General features: G+C 37.1%; 1 protein-coding gene across 1 annotated transcript; it reads left to right on the top strand.

Annotated features, from left to right (window-relative positions):
* The first annotated feature begins 1,333 nt into the window (after positions 1 to 1,333).
* Positions 1,334 to 10,350, top strand: LOC105357520 (interferon regulatory factor 1-like). Its single transcript, XM_011492636.4, has 7 exons — positions 1,334 to 1,508; positions 1,880 to 1,979; positions 5,407 to 5,586; positions 5,696 to 5,866; positions 6,330 to 6,382; positions 6,561 to 6,651; positions 9,570 to 10,350. The coding sequence occupies exons 1-7, from the start codon at positions 1,419 to 1,421 to the stop codon at positions 9,689 to 9,691; spliced, it is 807 nt and encodes a 268-aa protein (XP_011490938.1). The 5' UTR covers positions 1,334 to 1,418; the 3' UTR covers positions 9,692 to 10,350.
* The last annotated feature ends 1,426 nt before the right edge of the window (positions 10,351 to 11,776 follow it).

The raw sequence follows: 11,776 nt of genomic DNA on the forward strand, positions 1-11,776 counted from the left end.
TGAAGCTGGAGCACTTGGAGACAGCCCACGCATCCAACGGAAGAAACTACTTACTCCACAAAGAGGGAACTGGAGCAGGATCTTCTAGTTAGGCAACAGTGCAAAACTTTTTGTATTAGGTAACAAGACTTCATTCAAGGGTATCATTGTTATCTTTTCTTTAATCTAAACTCGTTTTGTCCCTTTCGGGGTCACGGGGCTGCCGCTGCCTATTCCCACTACTCGTGGGTGAAGGGAGGGTACATCCTGGGCAAGTCGCCAGACTGTTGCAGGGCAACAAATGACACACCCATGCACACTCACATGCACACCTAAGGACAATTTAGAGTAACCAATTAACCTATGAAGCATTTTTTTGGACGGCGGGAGGAAGCCCCAGAGAAAACCCACACATGCATGGGTTTGCTCACCAAGTGGGGACTTGTTATCTCTGAACTAATCCATAGAGATTTTGAGATTGGTGCTTTGGTTTAAAGCACTGATTTGAACTCAGTACTGTAGCTTTTTATCCATAGATCAGTATTGATTAACTAAAAAAAATACCCTACTAAAACTAGTACTGCTTCACAAAAAATCATATAGATAAGGAATTCAAAAATTTTGGCTCATTGAGATTGTTTATTTGATTAAGTAAATTAAAAAAATTTATTTGACTAAAAGACAAGTGTCATGGTTAAACTATTTCTTTTATTTCAGCAGCCAAACTGACTAACTGAATATTTCAAAAGAGAAATTATTTTTATATCATTTTTTTGGTCAAAAACTAATAAATTCACATAAAGTAATAGACAAGAAAATCACTGTTCTTTGAATTCTTTAGACAATGTCCAAAGTTCTCATAGTCTCCTGACATGATTTGTGATGTAAAGAGAAATAAATCAGCTGTGCTCACAAATGGACCACTTATAGCCTGCTATTGTGTCTTGTAACAGGTGAAAACATCACAAGAATGTGAAATATACTTTCAGTGTAAACAAGTAAACGCCACAATACAATGAAATTCCTATAGTTTTGTTGTTATTGTCCGTTTTCTGTGTGAGAAAACAGATAAAACCAGAAAGTCTCAAACTCACTGCTCGCGCTGGTACAGCAGCCTGCAAAGTATTGTGTTTAAAAAGAAAACCACAACGGCAGCAGAAGCAATCTTGGCACTGACTTTAAAGGTAGAGTTGTTACCTGTCAAAGCACATCACATCTTTACCCCCCCCCCCCCCCCCCCCAATCTGCCTGAACTACTTCATGTTTGGATTGAAATGCACACCTTTTCTCCAACAGGAGGAGCTTGACTAAAGGAGGGGCTAAAGTTTCCGATCCACAACGTTATCTTTAAAACTCTGATTTAATGTGAGTCCAGCCATTGCTGAAGCAGCTTGTGAGACACTCCCACCTTTCTGCGCACCTGAAGCTCAAACAGCAGCATGCAGCAACAGGGACGGCTGAAGCTGAGGCCATGGCTGGAGGAGCAGATTCAGTCTGGGAGGTACCCGGGAGTCAGCTGGCTGGACAAGGTAGATACTTCAATTTGAACATTATTGAAGTAACCTGTCTCACTCATAAGAATGATGCAGGAATCCATAACCCTTGTGCTATCCTATGGGGTCCAGATGACCTGACCCTTACATTGACGTGTTATCCCTACCATGACACAGGTGGATAAAGGTGGAGAGAATTTCATGTAATCCGTTGACAGCAGTGAAGATCACAAATCATTGAAGAAAAAAGGTTTAGCTCACTGTCTTGTGGGGTCTAGATGACCCCACTCCAAATGCTAAAGTGCCTAGGATAGCACAAGGGTTAAGCACTATACAAAGAGTGAAACATAAATCACAGACGAGCATGTGCAACAAAGTGTTGAGCGTTATGTCATTTACTTTTGAAGTCTGCATACATCTTCCAAATTCCATGGAAGCATGCGGCTCGCCATGGCTGGAGCATCGACAGGGATGCCACGCTCTTCAGGAGTTGGGCCATGCACACAGGTAGGAGCAAAAACCATGTTTTCTACTAATCTGCACAGTTAAGCAATAGATAATGTGTTAACCTTTCACACATACTTAGATTATGCAGCACCTAGAGCAAATTAATGACTACTAAAGGATACTGTGATGAAGACAGGATAGGAAACCTCTACAAACATATAACCGAATCATTTTTAATAAGAACATTTTGGGATGTTATGATGGGAAAAAATTTGTGAGTTAAGTTGTGTCCACAGGTTCTTTCATCAGAACCAAAATTTTGTAAGCATGTGGATTTATCTTTTTTGTGTGTTTATATGAATTACTGGTATTTGAGTGGTTGATATCAAGTCAGAAAAAAGTCTAAATAAATTGTATTTGAGAGAAAAAAGATCAAACGTCTTGAAAGGGTTTAGGATGACCGCGACAATGCCATGAAATTGTCTTTGAGGAATCTTCTTAGAGTTTTATATTTTTAGATACAAACTTCTCAGAGAAAAGCGCTACCTAAAGCCACCCAGCTGTTTTTCCAAGCTGATTCTTGGACGAACTTGAACAGTTGATTCCTTTTGCAGGGTACTTTTTTTCCATTAAGCTGCAATGGTTGTTTGATTTCCATTTCTCGATCTACCACATTCTTGACATCAAACCAACTTCCTGCTAAATGTTTACGCTATGTTAGGTTTAGCTAAAAAAATCAAAAAAAAAACAAGTTCTAACAAGCTTTTCAAACACAGCCAACCAACTTTTAAAAGCCCAGCAGATTTTATAAACATTAGAGGGCAACTGTGGAGGGTCACGCTACGACAGTTCAAGCTCTCAGAGTGCAGGGTCACAGGGATTTGTCAGTTCTCATCAATTACTCTTCTTTTAAGTAAATGCAATATCCATAAATCCTAAAGCACTTGTTCTCCTTCATCAGCAAGGTTCTCATACACACGGAGAGTGAGTGCAACATGAAAAAGCTGTCCATTTCTGTCCTTCTGTCTTGGGAAAGTCATGGTTCGTGATTGCAGAGTTGTATCATATGATGGGAAAGCTTCAGTTCACTTGCTGTCAGTGTCCATGGGGATCAAATTGCTGTCAAGGTACAACTCTCCAGCTGCTCAGGGGTTCAGAGAAATTTTGTATGTGCAAGTTTAGCATATTTGAAGAACATGTTATTAAAAACGGAGGGAAGTATTTCTAAAGAAAAAAAAGATTTGATAACATTAAAAAAAAGAAAAATAACAAGAGAAACATTTTGTTTGGAGATTTTTTTCCATATATTTGTTGCGCCCTGCTCCTTAAGTCTTGTCTTCCCTTTGTCAGACGTAAATGAGCCGTGGATCTTAGTGATTTATGTTGATATTTTTGAAACACAGGTTGAGAGTCACGAACTTGAGAACGGACTCAACACATAGGATGCTCTCCCATGACACTAACGGGCATGCTGTCAGCTCATGACATTAATGAACATCCAACAAACCAGCCAGGTCAGCCCACTTACAAATAATGAATCCATTTCAGAAGAAACTCCAAAGACCAGATTGCCTAAGAGTGATCAGCCATTTTCATATCTGACCTTAAAAGTGGAAGCATGTGTTTGGAGATTGTTTATCAATGCAAAAAGATGTTCTACAAGAATCCATCATTGTAAAATATTCTGATCAAAATGACATCATAATACAATTATCTTCGATATCACAATTCATCACAAAAATCTACTAAATACAAAAATTAAACTACTAATTCATTATTAAAATGTTCCATCATTTTTCAAAATAGGAGTAAGTCTGCCATTATTATTGTGGCAAAACTGGTTTCAAAAATCATTAGAAAACAAGTTTTGACACCATAGAGGAGTGTTTTGTTTGCTAACTGGAAATGACTACACACTGTATTGGGGTTAGTTGTGACAAAGTCAGGTTGTAATTGCAGAGGAGTTTTCTTTCAACATTTTGTCCAAAGACTTTGAAAGTCAACAAAACACAATTTGATTGAGAGAATTCATTGAGTCAAACCAAAAATATCAGTCAGGAATCTACTCTGTAAATCATCATTTTTCAGCACATTTAAGACACATTCATCTTGCTACTATTAGCTTTTTACAAATTCCCTTTTTTTGAATTTATTTATACATTTTGAGCACGTATAAAGCATTAAGTAATAACAAATTCAATTAAACCGAGTGTTGACACAAATACACAAACAGCTCGAAAAGGGGGTGGAAGGAAGAATAAAAACTTATACTTGCAATTTATGTAGATCTCTACATATTTATTTTCCTCTCTTTACTTTTCTCCGCATTTCATGCAATTAAGAATACATCCATCAAGAAAAACCACTGCGGCACAACCAAATAACCCCGTGATCTTTCAGAAATCAGTTTTACAAAACAACTTCCCCTCAACCTCAGATCAAGGGTCAACAGTCTCTGACACACATTGCTTAAATTCCTTTCTCATGAGCTGAATTTACAGCCAAAAACATTCAGTTAGGAATCAGTGACAACAGCACAACAAGTAGTTAGGGTTTCCCCATCCCTAGGCAGTTACTGCTGAGCTTCCTTCAGTCATACTGAAACCTTGAACAAGATGAACCGGTTATAAAAATTTAATTAATGAGAATATACATATACAGATGTTAAAAAGTTCAGAGGAAAAGAAAGTTATAATGTCTTAAATAAACTTGAAATACCTGTTTCTTATTTCAAAGTTGTTTTTATATATACTAATTAAAAACTTATCAACGTTTGCATATTCATTTTTTCTCATTTGGTTTATGTTTTCTACTCTTGCCTTTGTTGACTGCTTGATCAAATCAAAAACTTGTTTTATTAGATTGGTGAATGTTCCAATTGATTAACTTTTTTTGTAATTGTTTTTCATTTTTTTAAAATCTCATTTATGCACTTGTTTACTACATGTGTCACAGTTCAGGCTCTTTCAAGTAAATGTTGTTTTTCTTTTTGCCTACATGGACTGTTTTCAGACTGCCATTTTTTATATGGTAAATTAATAAATAAAAGAATGTAGTTTTTAAACCTTTGCTACACTCTTTAAAGGGGGATAGAGCAAACAAAAAGAGATAGAATTTCATAGTAATGACATATGCACTCATGGAATCAGCTGAGAGGCAACCTTGTTTTTTTGACAAAACCATCAACCATTGAGTTGTCACAATACAAAACTACTTGTAGTTGTCATGTAGTATCCACTTGTGACACATTGTCACATGTCTTAACCCTGCAAATTACTTCATGTTTTGTTGTGTGAAGATATCTGCACATTGTAACTACTAACATACTTTCAGGTAAAATACTTACAATGTACACTAAACAATCTTGGTGCCTGCATAAGAAAACAGACCGTCCTATTTGCTTTACAGGTCAAATTTCTTTAAATAACACGCTCCATCATCTGAAAACCAGTACGTGATGTTGGTCTTTTTGACTGTCCACTTTCAGGTCGGTACCGTCCGGGTAAAGACAAGCCCGATCCCAAGACATGGAAAGCAAACTTTCGCTGTGCTTTAAACTCCTTGCCTGACGTGTGTGAGCTGCGTGAGCACAGCAAAAAGAGAGGCAGTAATGCCTACAAAGTCTACAGGATGTTACCCCGCTCTCAAACACAGAAGCGCAAAAGAGGTAAGAAAAACAATCAAACCTTTTTTGATTTTTTTTCTTTTTGACCTAACAATAAAATTTGTCTAGTACACCTCATGCTACAACCCAATCTTATTCCTGTTTTTGGCAGGGTTACGTTTGTTCAGCAGAACCCGGGAAAGACAGATCAGTTCAGAAGATAACAGACAAGATGACACATGCATGACACCAACCTGGCAACCCACAACAAGGCCTATTTCAGAGACAACGCAGGAGGTGGAAACAACTGCACAAAACACCCTCATCAACACTCATCCATACGGTGAGATTCTGTTAAGCTGATCTTCTTCAGATTTGGATGTATTCATAACAAATGTAAGGCATTACAGTAACATATTGCACTCAGGTTTTTCATCTGGCTTCTGTTTTCTCTATTTTAAAAGTAGATTTGACAATATTTTCATTTCTATTGACTTAAGTGTCAAAAGTTGATGATTGGGCTTATAGTACTTTTCCTTTTTACCAAATTGCCCCTCTCCTAAAAGTAAAGTACTTTTATCATTTTACTATATGTTCTACTTCTGCAGGTTATGTTAAGAAAGTCACTTTTAAATAACATTTGAGTCATGTAACACATTACAATTCTGAGAGAGTAATATAGTAAAGTCACTGATTACTTTAAACCAAACCTACTACGTATTCCAGTTTGAAAATATCTTGCAAAATCCTTCTCTTCTTGATGATGATGAGAATACGATTTTTTTAAATTCTTTTCTTTTGTGCAGAGATGTGGGAGCCCAAACAAGAGCACCAGGAACAGAGTGAGGCTGTCTTTAAGGTACTTTTACTCAACTTTCAAACAGATCTTACTTTTGCAACTTAAATGATTTACCCACTTAACCAAAAATCAAAAAATGAAAACAATAGTTGCCTTGTAATACTTGATTAAATTTGGTTTGCCTGCAGATAAATTATTGCCATCATTTTCTATTAATGCTGTCTTTTCTTTGATATAGCTAGTGGAACACTTCAGCAACCAAGATCTCTGGAACCAGACTGGGGATCATAAAGGATGGAGACAGCACAATCTTTGGAACCAGTGGCCATGTATGACAAAATATTTTGTATCATCTTGTCTGGTGCTTGCCTCTGACTGTTCAGTTTTTACACTTTGGTGCAGTTGGGTGTGGCCACAAACATAAACAAAAAACAAAGTTGACGGACAGAAATGATTTATATAATTTCCTTGTCTTTAGCTGTAACTCAATGTTAAAAATCTGCTCTTGTTCTTCTAAAATCCCTCCAAAAATGGTGCAAAACTGCTAGAATTCCAAAGGGGCTAACAGAGAAAAGGAATCATACACCTTTGCTCATGGTGAGGTTAATTTACTTAGGAGTAACTTTGAATCAAAATTTTAAAAATATATTTTAGGACATCCAAAACATCTGTTTAAGTGCACATGAAAAACATCTTTCATAGTGACAAATGTCAAACTATATCAATGTTACTCTCCCATTTGATTGTGGAATTATTTTTTACGATCAAGCACCTAACAGCCAGTGGGCACAAATAGCATTCAAACCAAATACTTTCACTATAATTTCCTGTCTCACCTATAGAAGGATATGTGATGGAGTGCCAAAAATGATGGGGATGGAGCAATCAGGAAGAGTAAGAGGAAGATACATTTATGGAATGAGGATAAAGAAGTTCTGTAAAGCACCTACAGCTCATTAGGTTTAAGAATGAAAGTGACTAGAGACAGGTCAAGTACTGAAAGAATTTTTTACACACGCCAGACCCAAAATGACAGAGACAAACACAGGCTAGATACTAAAAGTCTGTTTTTGTTTGGTGGCTTCATTAAATCTGTGGTAACAAGGTATATTTCAGTTCATTACCCAGATCTGCCATAAGGGCCAGGGGCTTTAACATCATAAGCCCCACAGCATAGTTTCTAAATCACAACAAAAATATGCACACACAGCCATAAAGCAATTAAATTCAATAAAGTTTTTCATTTGTAAAAATTTGTCCAAACTGCTTGTAAAAATAACCCAAAAATTGTTCATGGATGTTAGGATGCGTATTTTAGATCTATTTAAATCTTGTGTGTTTCTTCTGCACTGTCTGCTTTTCTACTTTATCTGTCCTGCTCTCTTGTTTCTCTCCAAGCCCTTTTGGGCAACTTCACTGTACCTCATCTTTTGTCCTCGTGTTGGGTCAGTATGTGCCATCATCAGGGTTGATGGCTGATCAGTTCATGGGACTAGAGCATTCTGCTTTGGCGCCCGTGTCACACGAAACAATGCGTACGTCATGTGTAAAAGATGTCAGAACATCTCAAAGGGCTGCACTACAGACTTTTGGATCTGTTCCAGTAGCACTCAATTTCCTATAGTCATTCTCTATTTTCCATTACACTATTTAATTTACAATCCATCGGCCCTTTAAATACAGCGGTTAGGGCATGTGGTCCCTTGTGCAATCATTCTTATTAAAACACCTACAATTTGTGATTGGAAGCATGTGCAACCAGTGCATACACCGCTCTGTGTACTTTATTAGGATTGGGACTGTGAATCAGGCCGTGTTGTAAATGGATGGAATATGTTGATATTATTTTGGACTAAAAAGTCATTTTGTCAATCATTCGGCTATTTATTCATTTAGTTAGTCATTTAGTTTAGTTTACTTTCCTTTAAATTGTGTTTAAAAGCAAGAATAGAAACTGTTAATCTGTTTTAAAAGGGCCTCCTGCTCCTAAATGCAGAGGGGCCCCTTTTAGGTCTTATTCCTTCTGCGTTTATTTAATTGACTGTATATAAGAACTCCTAAACCGTTCACATCCCTTGTCATTTCATTTTTTATTAGTTTTGTTTTTGTTAGAAAGAAATATGCTGGAAAAGAAGGAATTCTGTCTTCCCTACTGTATTTTTCCCAAACCATTTACAGAAGGTTTACAATCTCCTTTTCTTCATGTTTTACCCAACTGACCTCTTCACTAAGCTCTGCAGGACACTTAACTGTTACACCAGATACAATTGGTTTCTGCAACATCATAGTCATCCTTTCTGCTTTTTTGGGGGTGGCCGTGGTACAGTGGTAGGGCGGTCAACCTCTGATCGGAAGATTGCAGGCTCAATTCCTGCCTGACCTGCCCTTGTGTCAAAGTGTCCTTGGGCAAGACACTGAACCCCACTGAGCCGCCATCAGTGTCTGAATGGGGGAATGGGACTGTGACTGTAAAGCGCCTTGGGCCTTCGAGGAACTTAGAAAAGGGCTATACAAGTATTTTCCATGGTCTTGTTATGAAGAATTACTTTCTGATTTGTTGGATTAGGATTTTAAACAACAAAAATATACATCTATACACTGATATATAAAATTTTGGATAATTATTCAGGTCATTGGTTTGGAAAATACATATACATACATCCACATACATTTGTGGATAATTCAGTTGTTACTCTTAATCATAAATAGACACATTAACTCTTATGCATTCAGAACATGACACAATAGGACTATTCAATATTAATTTTGTCAAAAGTTTCTCAGTGTTTTAATTATTTTTGTTAAAATTTATTCTTGACACTTTTCATGCTGCTTCTATCATTAGTCCTTTCTTTCACTTTTTGTCCTTTGTATATGCACAAACAATTCACTTCCCCAAACATCAAAACAAGGAAATTCCCCAGAAACAATTACAGACAGCCAAAAAACAAAAACAAATTGTTGTTCAATACTTGCTCATTTTCAATAAGATTTATCATTTATCATTAAACAACTAAACATTGTGGCAGCTGATTGAAGCTTTTACTTACCTGGTATTGTTGTCCAGTAAGCAATGCACAGACAATCTTTGTCTACAGACATATCGGAATGCTTTTGTAATAGAAGCGACTGACTTCTATAAAGTTAAAGTTTTTGATTTGGTATTTATGGTGGATAACTATATTCATTTTCCCGATGAAAAAAACATCTATTTAATTGTCCTTTTTTATTTTTCTGTATTCCACAGGTGCTACTGTTGAAGAAAACCCTTACCCTCACTATATGGAGAACTGCAGTGATCTGTTAGGACCAAACTACATGAAGGAACTGTCTGACTGGTCTGCACATAATTTAACACCGATGCAATAGCCATGTGCCCAAAATTCATCCTCCCTCCAATTGTGTTTACAAGCTATTTTATTATTTTATCAACATGTCATATGATGCTTATCCCAAAGAAACTTAAAAAAAGTGCTAAAGCCACAGGGTAACTATGCTGCTCTGTCAGTCAATCTTCATACTAAGCATGCTGGTATGGAGATCTTGTTGCAAGCCAAGCCCGGTGGCTCTTGTCATCTCTCGTTCTCATGATTCGGCGCCTCAAGCTCACCAGAGTGACTCCAAGCTCAAACGAAAGCTTTCCGAGTAAACAGATCTCATTTCAGCTTCATGCAGGCTCTTCTTTCCTTGGCTTTTTCAAAATGTTTAGCCAATATGTTGAAGTGTAGAGCAAATAAGCTCCATACATGGAAATTTTTACATTTGTGTTCATGAATGGAGCAATAAAGCTTACTAAACATACATTTTAGTGTATAAAGGACAGTGTGTAATTAGGGAGCTAAGAACAATATGTACGTTTAATACATTTTTATTACTTATTATGTAATTTGTGTGTGATCTTTCAGTTTGCTGTAAACTTTAAAAGTATTGAGCCTACAGTGTACATTTTTTTATTATCAGCATGCATTTTGTGTGTATGCAAATAAAAACATAAAAAATCTAAACTACGTCTTTTAAAAACATTAACAGTGTTGTCCTCACCATTATAATGTGTGACAAATTACATGTTTTCTAGTATTGTCATTATAAACAACCCTTTGATTTCCATCATCCTTGTTGATTGACTTTGGTTTAATGAACAGAAAGCAATGATGCAAAGTTCAATCAGAAGAGAAACATACAAAACGGAACATAAATTTGAGGCTGATTAGAACTTTCGGCCTAAAGGTTCTGTAAACCCAGTCAGTTTTTAACACATCAAACCCCTTTTAGTTGGTCCTTTTGCAAAAAGTAGTAAATGTAGGTCAATCAAGTTAGTCTATACTAAAAGTGAACCAGCATACTTGAAGTTTGCTTTCTATATTGTATCTTATATATTGTAAACTTAAAATTGTATAATTTAACCTGAAGAAATATTCAGTTAGTATACTTCCTACACCAGGGGTGTCAAACATATGGCCCGCCAGGTGGTTTAGTCCGGCCCATACAAGAAGAGTAAAAATGATAAGGATGTTTAAAAAAGAAACCAAGTTTCTAGTCCATTCCTGTGGTGAGTTATGATTTTTTAAAGAAATAACCGAAATGCGCAATTCCGCCACTAGGGGGAGCAAAGAAAAACCTTAACAGTTGAAACAACACAACTGTGCATGTGCCAAAAACGAAACCTAACAGCTCTGTGTCTGGGTAGGCAGTAGTTTGGTTCTGAAGGAAAGAGAATCGTCCGTTTTTGGGTTCTTTCCATCCATGCGTGTTCGATAGTCGAGAGTGGTAAAACAAACAAGGATTCAACCGGTTTAAAAATACACAGAGTTTATTTCCCTGACAATAGTTCTAAAGCACAGTTTAAAACATTAATGCAGATATATCTGGATTCTCAAGTAAAGATCTACTGACGCACAAGTTACATGCGAATTACTCGTAGATTTTCCTAAGAACAATGGAAAACTTTAAAACCAGTCTTTTTAAGATGTGTTTGAATCTCCGCCTTCCGGAAAGATCATGGTTGCTGATCCTCCGCCCCGGAACACTCTGATTCGTCAGCTGATAGCCCGCCTGCTTCCACCGGCCAATAGCTGAAGGTTGCAAAGTCCAGATCCGCTCCGCCTTTCCAGGGGTGGGGGCCATTCACCGGCGCACACAATCCATGATCAAAAGGAGTCCTCCTCTGGTCCAAAGTAAATCATACCAGCCAAACGAATACTCCATCGCCGGCACGAGATCAGAGGTCAGCTTCATCCTCCACATGAGAACACGAACCTGAACACTTTCCCAAGGATAAGGTGTTCAACCCAGATAGTAGAAATGTAGTCCATGACATATTTATTGCGTCTCTGGAAACTCCTAGATTTGCACAAAGAAGTCCTAGTTGCTGCTGCAACTACAAAGCACAAGTGAAGGTCACTGGAGAATAAGTCCTGTTGAGTTCAAAATGAGTTCACTTCACACTAAAGATAA

This window comes from Oryzias latipes, chromosome 3 (assembly GCF_053564925.1).
Source record: "Oryzias latipes strain Hd-rR chromosome 3, Olatipes_Hd-rR_3.1".
NCBI classification, from domain to species: Eukaryota; Metazoa; Chordata; class Actinopteri; order Beloniformes; family Adrianichthyidae; genus Oryzias; species Oryzias latipes.

Coding starts and splice junctions, on each gene's coding strand:
- LOC105357520 (XM_011492636.4), top strand. CDS start 1,419: ATGCAGCAACAGGGACGGCTGAAGCTGAGGCCATGGCTGGAGGAGCAG. Junction 1,980..5,406: donor GAGTTGGGCCATGCACACAG/GTAGGAGCAAAA, acceptor GTCCACTTTCAG/GTCGGTACCGTCCGGGTAAA. Junction 6,652..9,569: donor TCTTTGGAACCAGTGGCCAT/GTATGACAAAAT, acceptor TGTATTCCACAG/GTGCTACTGTTGAAGAAAAC.